General features: G+C 35.6%; 1 protein-coding gene across 4 annotated transcripts in view; it reads left to right on the forward strand.

Annotated features, from left to right (window-relative positions):
* The window catches only part of Sema3e (semaphorin 3E), a 233,450-nt gene that overhangs the window by 131,185 nt on the left and 81,263 nt on the right, over window positions 1-21,002 (forward strand). For all 4 annotated transcript variants that reach the window (XM_031380019.1, XM_031380021.1, XM_031380020.1 and 1 more), the window contains 2 exons: window positions 7,035-7,094; window positions 10,259-10,378. In XM_031380019.1, coding sequence (XP_031235879.1) covers window positions 7,035-7,094; window positions 10,259-10,378 — 180 coding nt within the window. The remainder of the gene's footprint in view (window positions 1-7,034; window positions 7,095-10,258; window positions 10,379-21,002) is intronic.

A 21,002-nucleotide genomic window follows, 5' to 3' on the forward strand; every position in this document is an offset into this window, starting at 1 on the left:
TAAAAGGAAGGCAACCTCCCACTGCTTAAAGAAAAAAAAAATCTAAAACCCTCCACTCCAAGAGAAGGTTTGGCTGAAATAGAGGAAAACATGATCTGGGTAAAATGTATTGTAGTATCTTGAGATTTCTGATCCAGATGTGACAATATCAAGATACTAACAATGGCAGAAATAGAGGTAAAAGAGAGAAAACATTTCCTTTGCTTACAGAGCAGCACCGTTCCCTGGACTTCTAAGTAGGTGTGGTCTATGGTGATGCCTAATCCACACCTTCTGTATGGATTGGCCTCCATTTACAGAAAGTCAGGGTTTCTCAGGCTTAATGCTAGACAAGTTTTGTCATATCTCCTATCATTTTATTACAATTCTGTATTGAGGAAGAAGTTCTGATTTAGATTGTCTGAAACAGTATATATACATGTATATCATATACTGTATACCATATACATGTATATGTATATATGTATACATACATCCTTGCACTCTTACTTCAGATGTATTTATCGATCTGGTGATATCGAGATGAAACCCGAAAAGATAGTGATAATTTATGTCATGTTACATTTTTGACCAGCAAATTCATGCTTAGCAGCAACACATAATTCATTGAACCTCAGGATTGTTTGATCCATATTTTAAGGCTTAAATGTGTAATTCATAGAAAACACTTAATATGTTGGACAATATAATAGCAAACTCACAGATTCTATAACTATATTGCCTGGAGTCCCATCTTACTATTAGATTATTAATTAATTAATTATTAATATTAATATTAGATTATTGATGTAGGCCTTCTTATTCCTTCTCCATAGTTTTCAACCATAAACTGACTAAGCATAGTACCATTTTCTTACCTGTTTTGAGAAGTTTAAGTGAGTTAGTACATGTCTAATACAGTGGCTCAAACACAGTAGACACTATGTAAGTACTTACTTAACATCAGTATGATTTTAAGGCATCTGATTTCAATGTGTTACCATTTCTAAGTAAGATGTAGGAAAGAGAGCAGGGATTAGAAAGATACAGATGAGAGCAGGACCCAAAGGGAGGAGAAGATGGGAATGAAGCTGCAAATGATTCACTTAGACAACTGACTGCTCAGCTGCTGTTACTCAATCTTATAGTCAGTGTCAGTGTGGCTGGAGCATTCTGAACACCAGCAAAGCATAATTAGAATCAGAGTTCACTCGTGTTTGTGTTGCAGCAGCATGCTGAATAAATGAAGAGACCAGAGACATGAAGCTTGTAAGTGGTAGCTAGACAAGAAAACCAGCGTGGCTGTCTCAGAACCCTCAGGTCTTCCCAGTGGACTCCATTTCTAGATCTTTGTAATTACCACCCTTGTCTCCTCTGTTGGCCTTCTGTGCACCATCAGGCCTCCTGGCTCCATCTTTTGCAATTATGTATCTTCCTTTTATTCTTCTTTGCCTTGCTGAGCTCCCATTTAGCTTAGCAGTTTTTAAGAACTGATGGAGTAGTTTGTTGGTGGTGATAGTGTTAAGAACTAACAAGGAACTTCACTACTTTTCATTTCTACATTTCATAGCAGAGCAGAACTGACAGCCCCAGGAGGCTTGAGCATGCATCCCCAGATAGCAGACTGATGGTCTCGGTTCCGTCTTTACCTTTTGTAGTAGTCTCTTCCAGGAGGACAGTTATTGTGGAATAAACTTACCCTCTGGATAACATCAATTTTAGGTTAAAGCATAAAATTTTATTTTTTCTTTTCTATGAAATATCAGAAATGGATATTTTCTTTATATAAACTGTATTTTATGAAGTCACAATTTAACCAACATTTAGCAATAAACCTTTAGTTAAGAATACTTTGGAAACATATTTTGTTCTCTAAATTTCTCAATCTAGTTTAGTTTTGTTGATTTGTTTGTTTAGTTTTGAGCTAAAATTGCATTATGTAATTTGAATATCTGTACTTATGACTGTCCTTAGAAAATTCTATTTTAAAAAAACTATACACAATTTTCTTATGTGTTCAAGGTTAAAAAGAATCATGTAGTTTAAATTTAGTTTTTGATTGAGTGGAAGGATAGCATTAAAATGTAATTTGCATATAAAATTTTAGAGGGTAATTCACATTAATGACAGCAATTGAGAAAGTTTTGTCCATAAAGGGGGGGCATTTATCAGGTCATTGATGTTTGTGTAATGGGCAAGTTCTGTTTGAGCCCAAATACTTTGGAAAATAAGCCTTTCAAGTATTGATTTTATCTAGAGCCCAAAAGATCATAATCATGACTTATAAACAACTTGGATAATGACAGTCATTATAATTAAGTGCAAAGGCAAAGCCCCAGGAGTGATAATGTGTGTGAGGTTAAGGACTACCATTTAGAAGCCATTAGAATTATTTTAATGTGTTATATTCAAACATTTTTTCTTTTAATAATATTTATGACATATATAATTTAAGTTCATAGTACAATTCCTTTTATTATACAGATAAAATATATAGACAGTAAAATCAAATTATAAAGCATTTATCATTAAAATATTGAAAATCTGAATATAACATTACATGAAATTATAATAGTATCATAGTTGTATGCTTATAGTCTATGAATATAATTTATGATGGCTGAATCATTTTATTTACTTTTAAGTATAACAGACATTTTAAATAGTTAAATGATCCTATTTTTGTTAATTTGTTTTTGGTCCACTAAATTTGAGTGTATTACAACAGTGAGCTGATAAATCCTTAATCCCAGTATAATTATGAAACTCAATGGGGAGCCTAGAAAAATGACTTAGTAATTTAATTTATATTTCATCTTATATTCCTGCTTTGAGATGTGCGAGAACTGTAAATGGCTCTTAATGTGCAGGGGGTGACTGATTTATACATCAGAGGTATTGTGATAAAATGATATATATTTAACCTTTTACTTTTTTGTACTTTATTTGGTACAGAGAATTTGGAAGCAACATTAAACCCTGTTGTTTAACTGCCTTTAAAATTGTTTTGTGCAGAACAAATAACTTAGTTTTATGGGGTTTTTTTGGATGCTAAACTGTGGAGCAGAACCAAAAGACATCCGGACTGCCAAAGCAAATGAAGGAACGATTTTCCTTACTGGCTTGGCAGCGCATTTACACACGATGACTTTAAAAATATAGCTTTCTATTTTCATTGAAGCCACTTTATCTTATTTTGTCATTCAGTTAACTTTTGTATAAAGTCTTGAGAATGTTAAACTATTAAAATATGCAAACAAAATCCCTCCAAAGTAAACCCCAGAACAACGAAGCTTTAAGGAAAAATTTTCTGTGTGTGGATTTTGCTATAGTGTTTATAAGGCAATCTCTTTCCCTTCTCTTTTTAATGATAATGGTTTCATCATTTTCCTTTGTTATCCGATTGTTATTTGGCCAGTTATGATCCTACTATCTTTGGAAGCTAGGGGCATTGTGACTATGCTACAGCACCCTGCCCCGCCCCCCCCGCCCCGCCCCGCCTCCCGGTCTACATGATAAACCTGGAAATTTTTACTTTTCAGTTGACTTTTGTTGAGACATTTTCATGTCTGTGAACTGTATCTCTCAGAGTTCACAGTGAGATCTTTTTAGCTGGGTTGTCTTTTTAAAGAATGTGATAAAGGTGCCAATCATTAGACACTGAATAAATAGACCGTCTAAACCTTGGGACCAACTGCCATTCACGGATTTTGTTCCTTGAAGTGTAGTAAGAGAGCTAAAATTAAGTATATAAATCTTTGTAGTGTTTGCACAAACAAGAATGTTGAGAGACCAAAGTAAGAGAAATACTGTCTGATGAAAAGATATCTGGAAAGGTTTTAGTTGAGAATCGCACTGCAAAACATGATTGCAAGATTGGATTTATCTATCATCTTTAGAATAATTGCTCTGAGTAGATTTGCTCTAGGACCAATGCTTATTCTGAAAATTTTAGAAACAGTATTTATTGTCATGACTACTAAATAATACAATCTCATTTGTTTGATCCAAACTGCTAAGGGCCTGAGGTTTTTCATCATATTCAAGACAAGTTAGCCTGTATAGTTTCATACGCTTCGTCATAAATCCTCCTGGGACAAGAGACAAAGGACATGTAGTAGTCAGAAATATCAGGGTACAAGATCTCCAGGTTAGGTTCTAGAAGCAGCAATGCCTAGAAGCCTCAGTAGACAGTGCTGAACAGCGGGTGCTGTACACTTGAGGAATCTTGGCTGTCAGCTAAATTTTAGCTAGAAAGACATGATTTCCCTTTCCCTGACCAGTGAACAAATTTCCCTTTTACTTTGCATAAAATTTTGTCTCTGTCTCTCCTACCTATTTAGAAAGATAGACTAGAATAAAAGTCATCAGAAGATAAGTAGAAATGCTGAAGAGATTTGCCATCAAAGCAGTGAGTTTGGAAATAAATCATTATGAAGATGTAAGAGAATATGTAGTATATGTTCTCAGAATACACTTTAAAGAAATCAACATTTTATGATAATGACAAAGTGCATAAGGAAGGATGATAACATTTTGAAGAGTCCTGTATGTTAAGGTTAGAAGGCATTATTCTGAGTTATTGGTGATCTTTATTCTAGTTTGTTCATATCAATAAACCAAGTCATAAAATGACAGACATATGGAAATGAGTTTTTACCTTGTTTAAGATGTATACATGTACACATGCTTATATGTATATGAAGTCTACGTATACACATTTTAACACATAAATTTGAATAAATTCTGAATTCACAGTAATGTCATAATTATCAGCTTGGTAGAATAGGTTTTATAAATCATTGGAGTATATTTCTTAGGCAATTTTAAAGAATATATAAATAAATACAAGGTTGGATAAAGATCATGAATACCATGAATACTGCAGATTCATCTCTAGTATCCATACCATCAAACTTTTATATTATGTCTGGATTCACTATATATAATCTACTGATGTGAAAACCTGGAATAACAATGATAAGATTTTGTTTTTGTTTTTTGAGACAGGGTTTCGCTGTATACCCCGGCTATCCTGACACTTTGTAGGCCAGGCTGGTCTTGAACTCAGAAATCCACCTGCCTCTGCCTCCAAGTGCTGGGATTAAAGGCATGTAACACCACTGCCCAGCAGTATGATGAGAGTTTATGTATATGCTTTATGTTTTGTTTGTTTGTTTGTTTGTTTTTGTTTTCCAAGATGGTTTTCTTCTCTGGGTTACATTGTCCTTTGTCTTGTCTTCTTGTATACCACTACTGACTACTGCAACAAAGAAACTGGTAGGCTTTCATATAAGGTTTATATGATGCACTTTGAAAGGTACAAATAAAATTCTGATACTGAGTAATTGCCTGCAAGAAACTCTTGGAAAATCAAGGACCAGCCAAAATTCAAAGCACAGAGTGCTGGCTTAGCTGATAATAAACTTAGTTACACACACACACACACACACACACACACACACACAATGCCATTGCCACTGTTTTGTAAATTCTTAATTTGACTCCTGCTTCAAGCCTGCATCAGGCTGTATCCTATGTGACTGACATGATGAGCCCCCTACCCACTTCTGGAAGAGAATCCCTTTTTATGGTACATCAGTTTTTAAAAGAATACTTAAATCTTAAACATAGGTGGCATTCAAATATAAGCATCAGATCTCAAAAATAAACTGCTTAGAAGTTTAGTGATTGGTGAAAGAAAGCCAGCCAGCAATATTTCTGTGAGTACCGGCTCCATTGAAACATGACCGCAAAGCATCTTAGTGCTGGCTTTGCACTACAAGATGTTCCCTGGATAGCCTGCTTTTTGATTTTTTTTTTATGGATGCATCAGCAAACTTGATATTTAAACAAGAATTCACATTCTTGATGTTGACCAACTATTCAATAAAAGGAAATATCTAGTGTTCAGCTTGATGATCAAAATGCTTTTGCAGACAAATTTGACTCAGAACACAGACAGGAACCATGAGAATTCTAAAGGAGACATAAGAGGCACAAAATACTTCCTTACTCACATAGACTTATTAAAACAAATATGAGGATGAGATATGATTACATCCATTAGAAGTATGAGCACAACAACAATAGTCAGTACTTTAGAAGAATATATGCAAGCATGAAAAATGTATCCAGTAACAAGTTACAACAATGGCCTCCTTCATGCTAAGTCAGATGGCCAGAACAGAAAGAAAGAATGAGTAACTAAAAGTCAGGGGAAGGATGGATTTCAGGCACCTGGTGATATTGAGCAATGGCTTAAGTAGTATTATAAAGTAAGATGTCTGTGTACGCATTAATAATGCAAAAGGAAAAATAATTTATAATTATCAGTGCAATGTGTGGCCCCTTGTAAATTGCTTTTGTAGTCCATACAGAAAAAGAAAAAGGGGAGGTTGGTGAAAAGATAATGATAAGGAAAAACCATTTCTTTTAATAATAATATCATAAAAATTATGAAAAAAGTAATTGTTCTGTTTTATTTTTGTTTTTCCGTTTGTTTTCCTTTATTTGCTTTGGTCTCAGCAAAGTGCTAGATACTTGACAAAGAGGAAGAACATTTGTTTTTGTTTGATTATTTTGTTTTTTATATTCTTCTCTTTAAGAAACCAACAAACTTGAGACATCATGACAACTTCAAATCCATGTAGAATCCAGAAGAGTTAAACAGTCTTGTTTTGTAAGGCTGAACCAAGACAAGGACCCCTGTAGCATGGCTGACCACAACCTCTCTGTGTAGCCACCCAAGCTGTGGTGTGTCTGACGGGCTACGGACTGCTGTTCCAGGGTGACTGGCCCTGGAAGTCTAAGAAGGGAAATGAACTGCCAGAAAGATTAAGGATAGCTAAAAAGATTTTGCATGAAGTGAAAGCTCATAGCTAAGTTTCTTATTCACCCAAATAGTTATCTGAGGAAAATAAGATTTCATTTATCTTTTCAGAAAGTTGAACAAAATGGTAAAATGAATTGAATTGTAGAAGGACATGAAATGGTTTTAGTCAGGTTTACTTCTAAATATTGTTGCCCTAATGATGCATTATCTTCAATTTCAGATATACTGGCCTAGCACAGCAGTAAAAGTAGAAGAATGCATAATGAAAGGAAAAGATGCAGTAAGTACTGTTCACTGTACACTAAAATCAGATTCTATTCTTGCTTGCCTAGAAAGACCTGAGTCAATAAAATTTTACTTTTACTTTCTTTTGAAAGACATATATACAATTTTGTTTATAAAGAGAGAAAATATGCAATAAGTACATTTTTCTATAAAACTAGTTTCAATATAGAGATCCTGAGTGGAGCATGTATATATGTAAATTCATTTGTACATATATATGTATGTATATGTATATATGTATGTGTGTGTGTGTATGTATACATGGATGTTTTGCTTACATGTATGTCTGCACATACACATAGTACCCTCTAAGGCCCAAAGAGATATGGGATTCTCTAGAATTCTTAACAGCTGAGCCATCTCTCCAACGCTAGTTGAGAAGTTATTTAATTATATTATAATAAGCTTGAATTTATGAATTTGTTACACAAATGTTTCTCTTCTGATAATTTGAGAGAAAACAGTAATTCTTGGAGGTCTGATTTTTGTTTGTGGGTATAAAGATGGCACACTGTTCGGGAGACTTTGCTTCACTTTGATTAAGTAATTAGAAATGCAGAAAGAGAACGAGGCCACAGAGTGTGAGAAGATGAAGTAGGAAAGGTGCCTGACTCATTTTACAAAGCTTCTTTGCTCTTTCCTCATGGAAAGCAAAGTCTGTCCCATCTCAATTCAGAGTCCGTGAGGTACAGGAATGAGAAGCCCTGTTCTCAATGCTCTTCAGATTCTCTCAGACATGGCAGAGACTTTCGCGTGTACGGAGTGGCCACCCCTGAGGGAATACATGCCTGGGAGAGAGGCCATAGGTATTTCCTTGAAAGCAAACTTATCTTTGTTTCTAGTAAGCTAAAATATGTAAACGACTGACACATTATTAGTAACTCCCAGTTCTCTGTTGCAACTGGAGTGTAGCCAAGCAATGAGTCAACTCTCTTGCTGCTTTAGTCCACAGTATGATGCTGAGAATTGAACATCCTCTCAGCCCATGTCAGTCTATGCTCTACTGAGCCAAAATGTGACCATATGAAATATGATCTTTCTAAGGACAGTGTGTCAATAGAGGGAAAAGCAGATGCTTCAAGCCACGAGAGGACAAAATCCTTTTACCTTTTCTACATGGTCAGATTTAATTAACTGTATGGGGTCACACACTAAGCAAAATATTAGGTATATGAGAAGTTAAGCAGATATGTTGTATGCCCTGGACAAAGTACTCAGTAATGCAGTTCTCACTGTTGCCAAGGGACTTAGTCTCCTGTCAGCCATATAGAGCAAAGGGAATCGCTAGTCTTTCCATCCCAGTACACTTATAAGGGAGGTTTAAAGAAGAAATCTTAATGTCTTCATCTTATCACTGTTGTGTATAGTTATTTCAAGATAATCTTTAGGACTGAAGAGAGTAGTATTACTTTTGTAATGCGTTTTGATGAAATTGTAATGTCTAATTTGATAATAGGTTGTTTTCAAAAATTGATTTGTCTAATTTGGGTTTGAAATAATTTAAGTGTGTTTGTGTGTTTGTTGTGTATAAAGGAGATAAGGTTGTGTGAATGCAGGTTGAAACATACAGGGGCTTGAGAGTGTGTGTATGTGTGTGTGTGTGTGTGTGTGTGTGTGCACTTATGCTAAGCATCAATTAATGGAAAGAGAGCTCATGAATTTAAAAGAGAGCAAGGAAGGATATATGGGAGGGTTTGTAGGGAGCAAGGGGAATGTATAAATGATATAATTGCATTATAATATCCCCAAATAAAATAAATACTATGGCAAAACTGCTGTGGCAAAAGAGCAGAAATAGGTTATCTGGAAAGAGATAAATTCGCAGAGGGCACAAGTGGACAAGAAAAGATGAACATGGCAGAGGCACGTACGAACAAAGAAAAAGCGAGTGCTTCCAGCGCTGTGAGGAAAGACCGCTTTCACCATGTCTACAGGGTCAGATTCTCTTACAGTTTTTAAAATTTCATATAAAAGCCCATTATTTTGTTCAATGGGTACATTAGTTTTAAAAATAAAGTATAATATTAATTATTACAAACTCAGTGCAATTCTAGTAAATTTTCTCATTTTTTTGAAGTCTTTGCAATGCAAGTAAAAAAGAATTATTGAAAAGTGTGAAGGGAAACTGTCAGGCAAGTCCTGTGTGTCAGAGTCGAGGTTTGGTGATAAGTGAGTTCAACAATGAATGAGTTAAACATTGTCCTCTGTAAACTTGTTCTTAAAACTAGTGTCCAACTAGGACTCCCTGGAAATGGCCTTTGGCTTCTTTCCTTCTGTTGCTAGTGACCTGAGGACAAGCACGAGTTGGCACACAAAGTCAGTATCTTTACGTACTAAGATGGTTGTCCCTTAGACTATGGTATTTTGCAGCAACAGGATACTCAGAACAATGTTACCATCAAATGTTATTTCTAGTGGTTGGTTTATATATTTTTAAAAAATTCTTCCTGAAATTACATTTTATGTAAATTTATCATTTTGAGGCTTTACGTATATTTTGCCTATGAAAACTCTGTAGTGCCAATGGATACTTCTATACCTGAGGGTGTAGTTTTCTAATTTAAGAAATAGATATTAGACTTTCTGGGTTAATACTCACTCCAGGGATTGTGGCATATTTGGTATTGTGGCACAATCTTAATCAGAATTACTTTTGCTAGTTAAAAAACATAAAACTATTAAAAAATTCTGTAATGCCCTACTGTCTAAATCATATATTTTCTTAATAATAATGTTTTTTTCCCCTAATTACTGACTTTCTAAATTTATTCTGGTTCAATGTTAATATTGTTCTTTTAAAATGTCAGCACTGGGAATACTTTAATTTCATGGGGGACAAATTGGATGAAAATCAGTAGAATTGAATCATTTTTAATGTATTTGTGATCCTAGTTGTCTTAAGTTTCCTCAGTGTGATATTATATAATGAAATGGCCTACAGTATTAACAAGTTATAAACACTATGCGACATATCAGTGCACATTAAAGTGTGACTCACTTTAGTTTCCTTTTCCCAGGTCCTCATCTTCTCTCTTCTGTTCCTTCCTTTCCCTTTCAATTCAGACTCATGCTCTAGGATTGAGGGACGGCAAAGATCAAAGGCAGGTTAAACATTTGTGTCATTCTAACCCTGTGTGTCCCCTTTTGAATCCTCTTTAGAATGAGTGTGCCAATTATGTCCGGGTTTTGCATCACTACAACAGGACACACCTTCTGACCTGTGCTACAGGAGCCTTTGATCCACACTGTGCCTTCATCAGAGTCGGGCACCATTTGGAGGTAAGAAATAGCCTCTAAAAGAAAGACTGTTTCCCTCATGAGAGATAAAACCACTGAGTTGTATTTATGTAATGTACTTGAGAGAGAGAGGACTGATCTCTTGGTATCTTTAAAATCCCTGTCAGCTCTCAACCTGTGAGCCAATTAGCCTGCTGTGTATTTATTTGAGCTTTTATTCACCAAACAATTTCATCTGCTTAACTTGTCTGTTTGAAACAGATTTTGTAACATCAATGTGTGTTGTCTGCCATGCTCTTACATATATGAATTCACCAAAATAGAGTATATATTTGTGTGGTGTGCACACACATGTGTGTGTTAGTGTGTGTGTGTGTGTGTACAGACAGATTCAGAAAGAGATACACATGAAGAGACATGCAAATCTATTTAAATAAAATGTTGCACACTGTACTTTACAAAGGACACATAAAATCTTTTGATTTTATAATTATGTTCTTTCCAGCCAGGGGAGGTGAGGAACACAACAGAGGGAAAGATTTCAAAGTTACAGAAGATGAATCTCAGTGTGAGAAAGACATGCATCTTATCCCCAAACCATATAGGCAATATGGTGCTATATTAGCAATGACTGCAAATGCTATTGCTACTTTTAACAAGATAATGTTTGCCAACAAGGAGTCTCAAAGGTTAGGTTCATACTTGGTCCCTGGAAGCTGAGTGAGCTCCATTTTATCCTGCTCATACTTTGTAGTTTGTTTCATCACAATTTCATTTAGCAGTGTGCAAAATAATAGTCTGATTTCATGAATTGTTGCCTTTCATTTACACGAGAATGCATAATTGAATATATTCTATAACTTTATCATGGCATATATCTAGCTAAGGCATTTAAAAGGCATTTAATATATCTTATTTATAAAAATACAGTAGTGACTGTAATTTATATCTCACAACCATAATATAAAGAATGTTATTGATTTATACTAATGCTTCTTTCAGATAATACTTATACTACTTAATACAATAGGTACTAATAGGTACGAACACAATTAGCAACATCAAAGCACTTAATAGCTTCCCCCAGAAACTGCCCCTAATTGAGGTACTGTAGGTGTACCTAAATAGTTGTAAATTAAATATAAGTATCATATGCAAACATCTCAATGCTCTGTTTGATATTTCTTATAGAACAGACACAGGGACGGAATTGGAGAACTTTAGGCAGAGATATAGAAGGGAAATCAGACTAGTGCAAGGTCAGATTACATAAATACACAGCATAAATGATATAATATGCTTACATGGGGACACATGCACATACATTTTCTGTGTATATCTGCTAGCCATGTAATCTCTATTGGATTTATTTAATGGCACATTTAATGATCCTTATCTCTTTCTGAGCCGATGATTCTTGATTAGGTCTGTTTTATTAATCTTTTCAATATTTTTAAGATGCTTTGGTATCTCTACTTTTTCTATTCTTTTGATAATATTAGTTTTTTGAGAATTTCATACAATATTTTTTGATCATATTCCTCCAACTCTTCTTTATCCTCATGAACCCACCTTTGTGTCCTAAACCAACAACAACAACAAACAAACAAGAACAACAAAAATCAATGAAGACCAGTTGTGTTGCCCAAAATGTCTTTGTTATATGTGTCATTTAGAGAAATTGGACTCTCCCTTTCCCAGTAGATAGCTCCAAATTTAGGGATAGGATTATGTGCTCATGCATCCTCTCCATGATGGGACATGATCTGGCTTGGGTGTTTACAGCTGCCTTCATGTGTCCAAAGGAATCTATTTTTTGGCAGTCGTTCACAGCCTCTGGCTCCTATTCTTTGTCTCCAGCAAAATTCTGGGCATTGGGAGAAAGATGAGTGGTGTGTGTTCCATTTAGATGTGAATATTTTCTTAGTGTAAGGATTGCTTCATTCATAATGATGTTTACTTGTTATCAATGGCTCCTTTTTGTTTGTTTTCAAATAGTATCCGTCTTTGCTTTTCAGCAAGTCATTTGAAATGGAGGTATCTGTGACAAAAGAATAGCAATATTTCCTAGGATACCAAGACCTGAGGCTTATGTATCATGTACATTTATATTTTGCAAAGTGTTTCTTTGAATAACAGTTCTGCTCTAGTCAGTCTCTTGTACCTTTCCTGCAGAGGCTTCACCATGTATCCGTATATGTTTGTCATCTCATACATCACTAACTCAGTTCACTTTTATTCAATCAGTTTCTCTCCTTCCATCATTATGAGTATTCTGAGAATGAAAATTCAGTGATCAGGCTTGTGTGAAATAAAGTCATCTCATGCAAGAAGGTTATTTTTGTTCTTGAAGAACACAGACTCTCTACCATATCCCTATAATTGAACACTTGCCTTTCTTTGTTGTCTTAGCAAATGGGTAAAATGCCTTCTGATCACTCGAGAGACTCTCTGGCAGTCATCATTAGGCTGCTCCTCTTTTCTGCTTGACTATAATGAGAAGAATTGTTAATTCGTGTCATAGCTGAACTTTCAGTTATAGCTGTCAATGTTTTTCACTTTCTAGTAATGGTTAGGGTCTGCTCGTATATATATATGTATATATATATTAATATATATATATGTTAATACTATAATATATATAATATAATATATAATATATAATATATAATAATATGATATATATAATATATTATATTAAATATATATATATATATTATAGGAACACAATTCATGCACAGTGTGTAGAAATTACAGGGCACAACCTCAGGCTTTAGATACTGTCCCCATTTTCCAACTGAGTGCTAACATTTTAAGCCTTTGCTGGTGATTTCTCAGTAAGTCTTCCACACTGGTACTCACCACTACCCTCTGCCGGAACTAGGTGGTGTCACAAGAGAAAAAGTCTTTGCACTTCAGCAATCTTCAATGTATCCAAATAGGTTTTATTTATTTTTTCATAGTTATAGGTTATTTTTGTACATATCACATACAAAGTAGATATTCTTATTTTATTTTATTTTATTTCTTATTGGACATTTTATGTATTTACATTTCAAATGTTATCCCCTTTCCAGGTCTCCCCCTTTCCCAGAAACTCCCATCCCATTCCCCCTCCCCCTGCTTCTATGAGGGTGCTCCCCAACTCCCTCACCCATTCCCACCCCATTGCCCTAGCATTCCCCTATCCTGGGCATCCATTGAGCCTTCACAGGACCAAGGGTCTCTCCTCACATTGATGCCAGATAAGTCCAAATAGTTTTTGTTAAAGATTTTTCCCTTTAATCATAGTGGAAATGTTATTTCAATATAAAATCTGTTGAATTAACAAAACAAAAGCATATGTAATTAAGCTTAATATCCGTAGCATTGAATGTTTGATGTCATGTAGTCCAATATGAAAACTCTACGTGTCATAAAAGGAATTTGTAGCTCCATGATAATAAGCAGTGAGGGATCTATTCCCAAAGCACCATTGGGAGCTTGGAGCACTATTTGATTAAAATGCAAAGTTAACAGTTATCATAGTCAATGAAATTACTTAAATTAAAAGGCTCACAGAGGGTCATTATGGGATGAGTTTGAAAATATTTGACTAGGTTATTTATGGAAAAACAATGGTAGGCAAGCCTGATGTATGACCTCAATGGCATATGGTGGTACTTGAAAGTTTTCTGAAATCAGAATCAAGAAGATAGAATTTTGAGCAAAGAACTCAGGTGATCCATCTTTAATTTGTGTTAATTCCAGTAGGAAAAGATAAAGGGCTCAGAGGCATTTGAGCGGCCTATATAAGCCTTCTGAGAGATTACAAGGTGTTTCCTGGCATTGCTGCTATAAGCCGAAGAGCATGCATGGCTCACCAACAGACTGCATACAACAATTTTTATTTAGATGATGAAAATAAATGAGAATGAGAATTAAAAGTGTTTCTACTTGTATTTCTTGTTGATCGAGGAGAGATGCAGCCTTTAACACGGAAACACTCAACTATGCAAACTGTATTCCTTTGAAGGCATCACAAATGCTCTGAATTTCTTAGGTTTTTTTTTTTTTCATTCTCATTCTCATTTACAGTCATATGAAAAATTGAGCCTTGGCCAACATGGATTTATTAACACAGATTTAATTAGTGACTTATCTAGAATGGGGATGATGCTAGTTGCTGAATCTCTGTTATCCAACTTCAGTTTTATTTTATCTCTCACAGAATGTTTCTTGTCTACCCATGGAATCAGTGAGAAGAGATGTGGCATAATTACATGGGTATAAATTCATACTCATATAGGAGAAATGAAGATCATGATTAACTCGGTAGGCAGACATCACCAATCAGTACTCTCCAGGGAGAGCACTTTTGATTACAGGAAGCCAAATGTGGCTGAAATACTGACAAAACACAAAATATTGTCTGCTTAATGGTGGTGAGACTGATCAGGCAGTAAAAGTTAAGGGAAAAGGGATGGGCAGGTATAGAAGTGCAGAAATTACTTCTATTAGTATATTAGATAGAGAACTTAACTCTTTTCCCAAGTCAGAGGATAAAGCTATTATCTTAGATGTAAGGAAGGTTGAGGAGAAGCAACTGTGCCAGAGACAAAGACCTGAGAATATTCTATCAATAAGTCTCGTGTTGTAAACTAAGGATTATTTTTCAAGATTGAGACTCAAGAGGGAGGTATATTTGATCACTCATTCCTCACTACTTTGAATGTGAATGTTTGATTATGTACATTTATCTTTAATAATAATGAGGAGGAGGAGGAGGAGGAGGACGGGGGAACAGGAAGGTTGGCGGAAAACAAGAAGAGTAAGCTGTAAAGAATAGTGGAAAATCTATACTGTTCAAAGCTTCCCAGGGTTGCAGCCTTCACTAGACAATGAGCGACTTAGAGGTATGAAAGAGGACGGGCATCTCACTATAGTGCACATGCGAACACTGGCCTTCTAGCCCAGAAGACTGAGGCCAGGCAGCTCTTGGATCACTTGTATCGCTTTCTTTGCTTTGTATATTTTACTTTTAACTTTTAACTAACACAACATATAAGTACAAGAAGTACAAAAAATGTAAATGTTGAATTACTTGGGACTGCAGAGATAAGGTTAGTGGTTATGAGCAGTGGCTGATTTTCTGGAGGTCCTAGGTTCAATTACAGATTGTAATTAACAGCCATCTACAATTCTAGTTCCAGGGGATCCAAAGATGACTGCTGGACTTCACAGGCATCAGACACATTGTTAGTATCTTCCTATCAGTATGAGCTTTGTTTTATAATACTAAAGTTTTAGTATTAAAACTACAGTTTAATATTAAAACTGTAGTTGCTTGCAAAACTACATGTATGTATCGCATAGTTTTCACGGGATAGGACACCTGGTACAACTTGGCTGGTTCCTCTGCTCAGGCCTGCCGGGCTGAAATGGTGGTGTTGCTCAAATTCTGGAGCCTTTGGTTATGTTTTGTTGATATTGTATGATTTGGTTTTAAGCTCTAAGACTGACGTCTTCATCCTTTTGATAGCTGGCCTCACCTGAGAGAGGCCCTAGCAGTTCTTTGTGACCAAGCTTTATTATAGCGCACTTCTCTAGGGTCAGTCAGAGGAAGTCATGTAATAAAATTGTTCAGTGGACTAACATTCCCATCACTTCTGCAACAGGAAGTAATAACAATCCAGGTCCGGATTCTCAGCCATTTCCAAGGAGCCACCCACCACACACAAGGAAAGGGGATTTCCCAGGGGGCCCTTACCTGACATTGGCAATGTTCCCATCTCACACCTGTTCTTTTCATCTTCTATGGACAAAGAGAGCGATTGATTAATGCAGATGGTTTTAAAGTTTCTGGGGAAAAGACACATAATGAAGGACTTGAAGAAAAGAAAGTCTTTTGAAGTTTATTCAGAGCTCTACTTTTTGTTTTTTTTACACGGGAAGTTGAATTTTTCCTTACAGGTTTTATGAAGATTATGGGATGACTATAATGGCCCCCTCCAGAATCTGTATACCCAAATATGGCAAATTTCGATTGTCCTTAAGGGCATATGTTTTTAAATGTAGACTGCTGTCATGTTTTATAAGTATAGAGTTTTTTTTTTTCAGTATAACTTTATGTAAAGCATATTTATATCACTTTTTAAATATGCAGACTAAATTAGTCATGCAAATGTATTTTGCACCAAGGAAAATTAAAAATGAACTTTAGGAATTTCAGCATGTGATTTTGATAAGTTTCTTCTCCTGCGGAGAACAGCAGCTCAGCTATTTAAGTTTGTATGTTACTGGCTTTGCAATCACCAGGCCTGTATGTCTACTTCCAGAAGAGTACAGATGTATTGGGAAATATGTTAGAGACAGTATTCGTGACATTTTTGCCAGAGTGCATCTGAATCTTGTAGACTGTAAATTATTTCTTTTTCTACTTGTGTATAGTTTCCATAACTATTCATGTTTTAGATATTATCTTGCACTTCTCCTAACATTGAAAATTTTATTTTAATCAAACCTGAAAGAATATATATCTAATACATTGTAAAAACACATATATTATAAATATATACATTTCATTGTTTGCTTGTTTATTTGCTTTCTTAGAGGGTCTTCATAGGTAGTCAGGTGAGCCTTGGATTTTTAATCCTCTTTCTGTAGGCTCCTGAGGTCTAGGGTTGGAAGCTTAGCATCCTGGCTAGCAGTCTGCCGTTTTTATCTGGATGTGTTTGTCTTACTGCTGCTTCACTAGTTAGTTTTTAAATATATTAATCTTTCCCTGTTAAGAGTTTATACTAAATTCCTACTACAAAATTAATAAAATTTTATAACATTTTTTACATTTCAAAGTTGTCTATTAGCATTATTTGTCGAAAGCAAATATTTTATTTTAAACAACTAAAGTTAGTATAGTCATAAACTTAATATTCCTTGCATTTATAAGGAAGTATGCCCATCTTGTTTAGAAAACTATTTTGTTTATTATTATCTCATTTCTCAACCCATAAAACAAGAGAGTTCAAATTTATTCTTTTGATATATTTCTGTTAGATCTATTTAATTTTCTATGTTTAGATAAATATTTTAGTCATAGCTTAAAAATAAAGATAAATAATTAGAAATAACTTTAAATTATTATAGCCACTATATGAATAAAATAGTTCTATGAAAATATGTACTTGTATTAACAACATTTATACTTTCATATAATTTTTAGTTATTAAGCTATTCTTTGTTTAACAGAAATATCCATGTTATAACTTATATAAGACTGTAGTGATTATATGTTGATAGATGCTATGAAATGAAAATATTTTGTTGATTTTAGAGAGATAGCATATGGGAATGGTTTACATAAGTATAGTGTTCATTCATTCTTCCATTTTTATTTGAAATTAGTGTTAGGTAAATGGGTATTGTTTTAAATTCATATTTTTTTGAGTCTAGTCTATGACATTTTTGCTTTCCTCTCTAGGAAGTCTATGTATAACTTTGACTAGAAAATGTAATACCTATTAAGAGCAATAGGAATAGTGTTCATTTGGGGCTGGAAAGATGGCTCAGTAATTAAGAGCACTGGCTGCTCTTCCAGAGGTCCTGAGTTCAATTCCCAGCCACCACATGGTGGCTCACAAATATCTACAATCTGATTTGATGCCCTTTTCTGGTGTGCCTGAAGACAACTATAGTGTACTCATTTACATAAAATAAATAAGTAAACAATAAATAAACAATTCTTTAAAAATGATCATTTGATGATATATTTGTGGACTGTGTTATACTTTGGGATAGATATGAAATGTTAAATGTAGAAGAGGAAATTACACTAAGTGAGCAGCTATCCAACATGAATGCTATGAGATTAGTCCTGTAAAAGAAAGACCCTTTTCTTCCTGCTGGCTATTTCAAATCTCATCATATCAAGGTTATAAAATACAACTGGAAAATGTAAACAGTAATTATTTAAGAGAGGTTATACATCTTTTCTGTCTGGATATCACTAACTCACTACATTGTTTCATTTGCTTCTTGTACATAAAAACTCAAGACATTCTTCATTGAAAGTAGACAGACCATGGCTGATGCTTAGAACCTGTTACTTTTGTGATTTTTACAATCCCCAAAGTTGTGTTAAAATGTCTCAAAAAACGAGGCTTCTCCTTAACACCTTCAGCTGCTCTAAGTCTCATCAGTAAAAAACTGGTTAAATTTCCTTTCTAGGGAAAGGAAAACAGGGGTCCCCCTGCTAGGTTTTTGCCCGTGAATGATTATCTTGTTACTGGGGAGCCAGTCACCACTTTGCATATTCTCTGTGTGTGAGGCAGTCAGTATGAAACCTCCTCTCTGTGCCAGGAGCCTGTATTTTGATATTTCAAAGACAAGTAGGACGGTGCCTGGGCTGCTCAACAGCCCTCCTGTTGGCCACTGGAGAATGAGGGTCCAAAGGAGACTTATGCTGAACCAGAACTGTAGCTAATTAAACAACTAACTGCCAGACCCAATATCCTGGGAACAGTGAGTTCTTTTGTAACATTTTTTTTAAACCTAAGTAATAAATGCATGGAAAGAGTCAATAAACAAATACGTGAAAGTTTGACAGTGCCAACTCCATACTCGCCTCCTCCTGGGCACTCCTCCATCGGACTGAGTTATTATCACTTAGAACATCTCATGGGCACGCACGTGTGCACAGGGAGGAAGAGAAGATATAGTTCTACTTCAATCATGTAAATGGGTGGCTTTTATGTCATAGGAGGCATAAACTATAAACCTTTAAAATCTGAGGTGACAGCGAAACAGGAGGAAAGTGGCGCTCCTCTGGCTGGGTATCGAAAGGCCAAGACCAGCAAGCGTTGTGTCTCAGACTTTATAAAACGGCAGCCATATGCCTAATTCAGCTCACAGATGTGCTCTGTTTGTCACAGCCAGTGTTTCTTGTTTGTTTTCTTTTTCTGTGTGTACATTCGGAAAAAACGCTTGGGTTCACATAGTAAATTGTGATTTCCATTGGACCCGCATGAAAAGATCAGTGGGAACCCCAGGCTTCCTGACACACTCCCCAGACGGAGGCCTAAGCTTCACAAAGCCCCCATAGTTCGAGGTCTCCAGCACCGCCACAACAAAGGCTTACCAGATCCAGGATCCAGACTGCCGGTTTTCATCTCCACCTGGCTCTGACTGACACTGACATGTGTGACTTAAGCACTAGAAGGACAATAAACTTTAAAACACTTAAGTACTTTCTTATCTAGTAGTTAGCTACTAACTTTTGAATGCCTGAGTGAATTATAACTGCTTTTATACTTTGATAACAATGCAGAATTCTTTTTTTTTAATTTGTTTTTTTTTTTGGCATTTTTAAAAATTATTATTCTTTAATCTTTTTTACAGTTCAGTCATTATCCCCCTCCCAGTCCACCCTCTGTTCCTCATTCCATAGCTCCTCCTCCCAATCTCCATCTTCAAGAGGATGTTCCCACTCCCCACACCCACCACACCAGACTTTCCCACTTTCTCATTGAGACGGGACCAGGAAGTCCTCTGTTGGATATGTGTTGGGGTCTTCATATCAGCTGGTGTATACTGCCTGGTTGGTGGCTCAGTAGCTGAGAGATCTCAGGGGTCCAGGGTAATTGAGACTGCCGGTCTTCAATGTGGTATTCTTAATAAGTTCAAATTAATAAACTTTTGTTGGTGTTGTTGTTTTAATATATGAAGTTTTAGTTAAATTTGGCAAATTTAATTTGGTTAAATTTGGAAAAATTGGCAGGAGTATACATAAAATATAAAAAAGTAACAAAATATAAAACTTCTCAAAATATTTGTTTTGTTATATAGATTTTGTCTTACTCTTAGAAAGCTTTGGTAGTAACACACAAACATTTATTTATTTTGCATTAGACTTTAGAATATGCATTTTAATATCACAAAGCAGAAACATTAAGTTCACTGTTAATTAAATTGTTAAATGCATGAATAAAAAGATACATTCTTTTTAAAGTACCCGTGAAGAGGTTTCAAAATTTGAACATATCTGTTAACCAGCATTAAATGAAGAAGGATAGACCCGGTGCCTTACAAGGTTTCACCCCTTTCCTGCACTGCCCTTCCTGGCAGACAGGCAGTTTCCTGACTATACCAGTCTCCTGCGCTTTTCCAGCAAGCAGGCACTGCCCTGACTCTGTCACCATGAGTGGTTTGCTACTTTCAGAGTGCAGATGAATGGATCATATCATATGCACTCTTGAGTTCAGCTTCTTTTGTTCCTAACATGCCAAGGTTTTCATACTGTATAAACTGCAGGTCACATACTATTGCCGTGCAGTATTTTGTACTGGGTACACCTCAACTCATTCACCCTTCCTTCTTTTCCTGACCTTACAGGTCATTCACAGTCCCGATCTCAGTTTGCTGTTCTGAGCATCCTTGAGCTTGTGTTTTACAGACATGGATGGGTTTTTGCTGCACCTATTCTAGGAATACAGTTGCTGGGTCATAGAAGATGCCTGTGCTGTGGCCTTCAGTAAATACCAGCAGTAGGCTCGCTGTCCACTCACAGTCAATTCCCAGTCAACTGCACAGTCTCACAGTGGTTTTGTCTTCTATTCACTTTGCAAATCACGAGCCTGCTATTGTCTATTCTGATGGCTTTCTATTGATATCACATCCTGGTTTTAACATG

The sequence above is a fragment of the Mastomys coucha genome, unplaced genomic scaffold, assembly GCF_008632895.1.
Source record: "Mastomys coucha isolate ucsf_1 unplaced genomic scaffold, UCSF_Mcou_1 pScaffold19, whole genome shotgun sequence".
NCBI classification, from domain to species: domain Eukaryota; kingdom Metazoa; phylum Chordata; class Mammalia; order Rodentia; family Muridae; genus Mastomys; species Mastomys coucha.